The following is a 1,657-nucleotide window of genomic DNA, read 5'->3' as shown; positions in this document are numbered from 1 at the left end:
CCTTGCCGGCGGCGGTCAGCGCCGCCGTCCTCTTCCTCTCGCGCTGCGGCCGCTGCCTCGGCGGCGGAGGCCCCCGCGGCCGCCGCGTCGGCGACCTCGGCGGGCTCGAGCGGCGCTCTCTCCGGCGGGTGTGCACACGCGCAGGGAGCGGCGGGCGGTGAGGGGCGGGCGGGGGAAGCCGGCCACCAGGCGCCGTCCCCGGCGGCTCGCCCGCGTCTTGAGCGAGACGGTGGGCGGCATGGGCGAGGCGAGGAGCGAGGCGCCGATGGTGCCGGGCCGCGGCGGCGCCGTGAAGAGCAGCAGCGCGTTCGGCGCGGCGCAGACGGCGGGCAGCAGCCGCGCCGCGAAGCCGTGAGACGCGTCGGCGGCCGAGGCAAGCACAACCTTTGGGGGCGGGGTCAGGGCTAGGGTGAGGGCTAGGGTGAGGGCTAGGGTGAGGGTGAGGGTGAGGGCTAGGGTGAGGGCTAGGGTGAGGGTGAGGGTGAGGGCTAGGGTGAGGGCTAGGGTGAGGGTGAGGGTGAGGGCTAGGGTGAGGGCTAGGGTGAGGGTGAGGGTGAGGGCTAGGGTGAGGGCTAGGGTGAGGGTGAGGGTGAGGGCTAGGGTGAGGGCTAGGGTGAGGGTGAGGGTGAGGGCTAGGGTGAGGGCTAGGGTGAGGGTGAGGGTTAGGGTGAGGGTTAGGTTGAGGGTTAGGGTTAGGGTCAGGGTGAGGGTTAGGGTGAGGGTTAGGGTGAGGGTGAGGGTTAGGGTTAGGGTTAGGGTTAGGGTGAGGGCTAGGGTGGGGGCTAGGGTGAGGGCTAGGGTGAGGGCTAGGGTGGGGCTAGGGTCAGGGCTAGGGTGAGGGCTAGGGTGAGGGTGAGGGCGAGGGTGAGGGCGAGGGTGAGGGCGAGGGTGAGGGTCGGGGTCAGGGATAGCGGCCACCTTCGGCGAGGGCCGGTCGAGGGCCTGCTCGAGCGACGTCGCGACCTGGACAGCAGCAGCAGCGTCGCCTCGGGTCCTCTCGGGTCCTCTCGGGTCCTCTCGGGTCCTCTCGGGTCCTCTCGGGCCCTCTCGGGTTCTCGTCGAGTCGGCTCGACCTGGACGTGCCGGAAGGCAAACGGGTTTGTCCGCTTTGCGTCGAATGCGGCGGTGACCTGTGCGCCCATCCACTCGAGCTGGGAGATATGGGGAGATGTGGGGAGATGTGGGGAGATGTGCGGGAGAGATGACCTGTGCGCCCATCCACTCGAGCTGGGAGGCGGCGAGGTGGACCTATGGGAGATATAGGGGAGATATAGGGGAGATGTATGGGAGATATGGGAGACATGGGAGGCAGCAAGGGTGGACCGTCGCGCTCGCCACGTGGGAGAGGAGGACGAGGCCGTACCTATGGGAGATATGGGAGATATGGGAGATATATGGGAGACAGAGGAGGACGAGGCCGTACCTAGTGGCGCGGCTGACCTCGGGTGACCTCGGGTGATCTCGGGTGATCTCGGGTGATCTCGCCGCATGGGGGGAGGTCTAGGGGAGGAGGAAGAGGAGGAGGCCCCGCACCGCTGCATCTTTCGGTCGGCGGCCCACATTGCCTCGAGGACAAGGCAGAGCTCGAGGACGCGGAAGCAGGTGTCGACCTGGCGGGGGAGATATGGGGAGGTATGGGGAGGTATGGGGAGGTATG

The 1,657-nt window shown here is 68.6% G+C and overlaps 1 protein-coding gene across 1 annotated transcript in view; it reads right to left on the bottom strand.

Moving 5' to 3' along the window:
- Positions 1-1,657, bottom strand: part of EMIHUDRAFT_463197 (hypothetical protein) — a gene marked incomplete at its 5' end in the record, with an annotated part of 3,937 nt that overhangs the window by 1,202 nt on the left and 1,078 nt on the right. Inside the window, 4 exons of the mRNA XM_005780177.1 lie at positions 187-384; positions 1,207-1,248; positions 1,324-1,363; positions 1,534-1,610. Coding sequence (XP_005780234.1) covers positions 187-384; positions 1,207-1,248; positions 1,324-1,363; positions 1,534-1,610 — 357 coding nt within the window. The remainder of the gene's footprint in view (positions 1-186; positions 385-1,206; positions 1,249-1,323; positions 1,364-1,533; positions 1,611-1,657) is intronic.

This window comes from Emiliania huxleyi (genome assembly GCF_000372725.1).
Source record: "Emiliania huxleyi CCMP1516 unplaced genomic scaffold EMIHUscaffold_22, whole genome shotgun sequence".
Taxonomy (NCBI): Eukaryota; Haptophyta; order Isochrysidales; family Noelaerhabdaceae; genus Emiliania; species Emiliania huxleyi.
The sequence above is the reverse complement of the archived record's forward strand: the minus strand, read 5'-3'. Positions and strand labels throughout refer to the sequence as shown.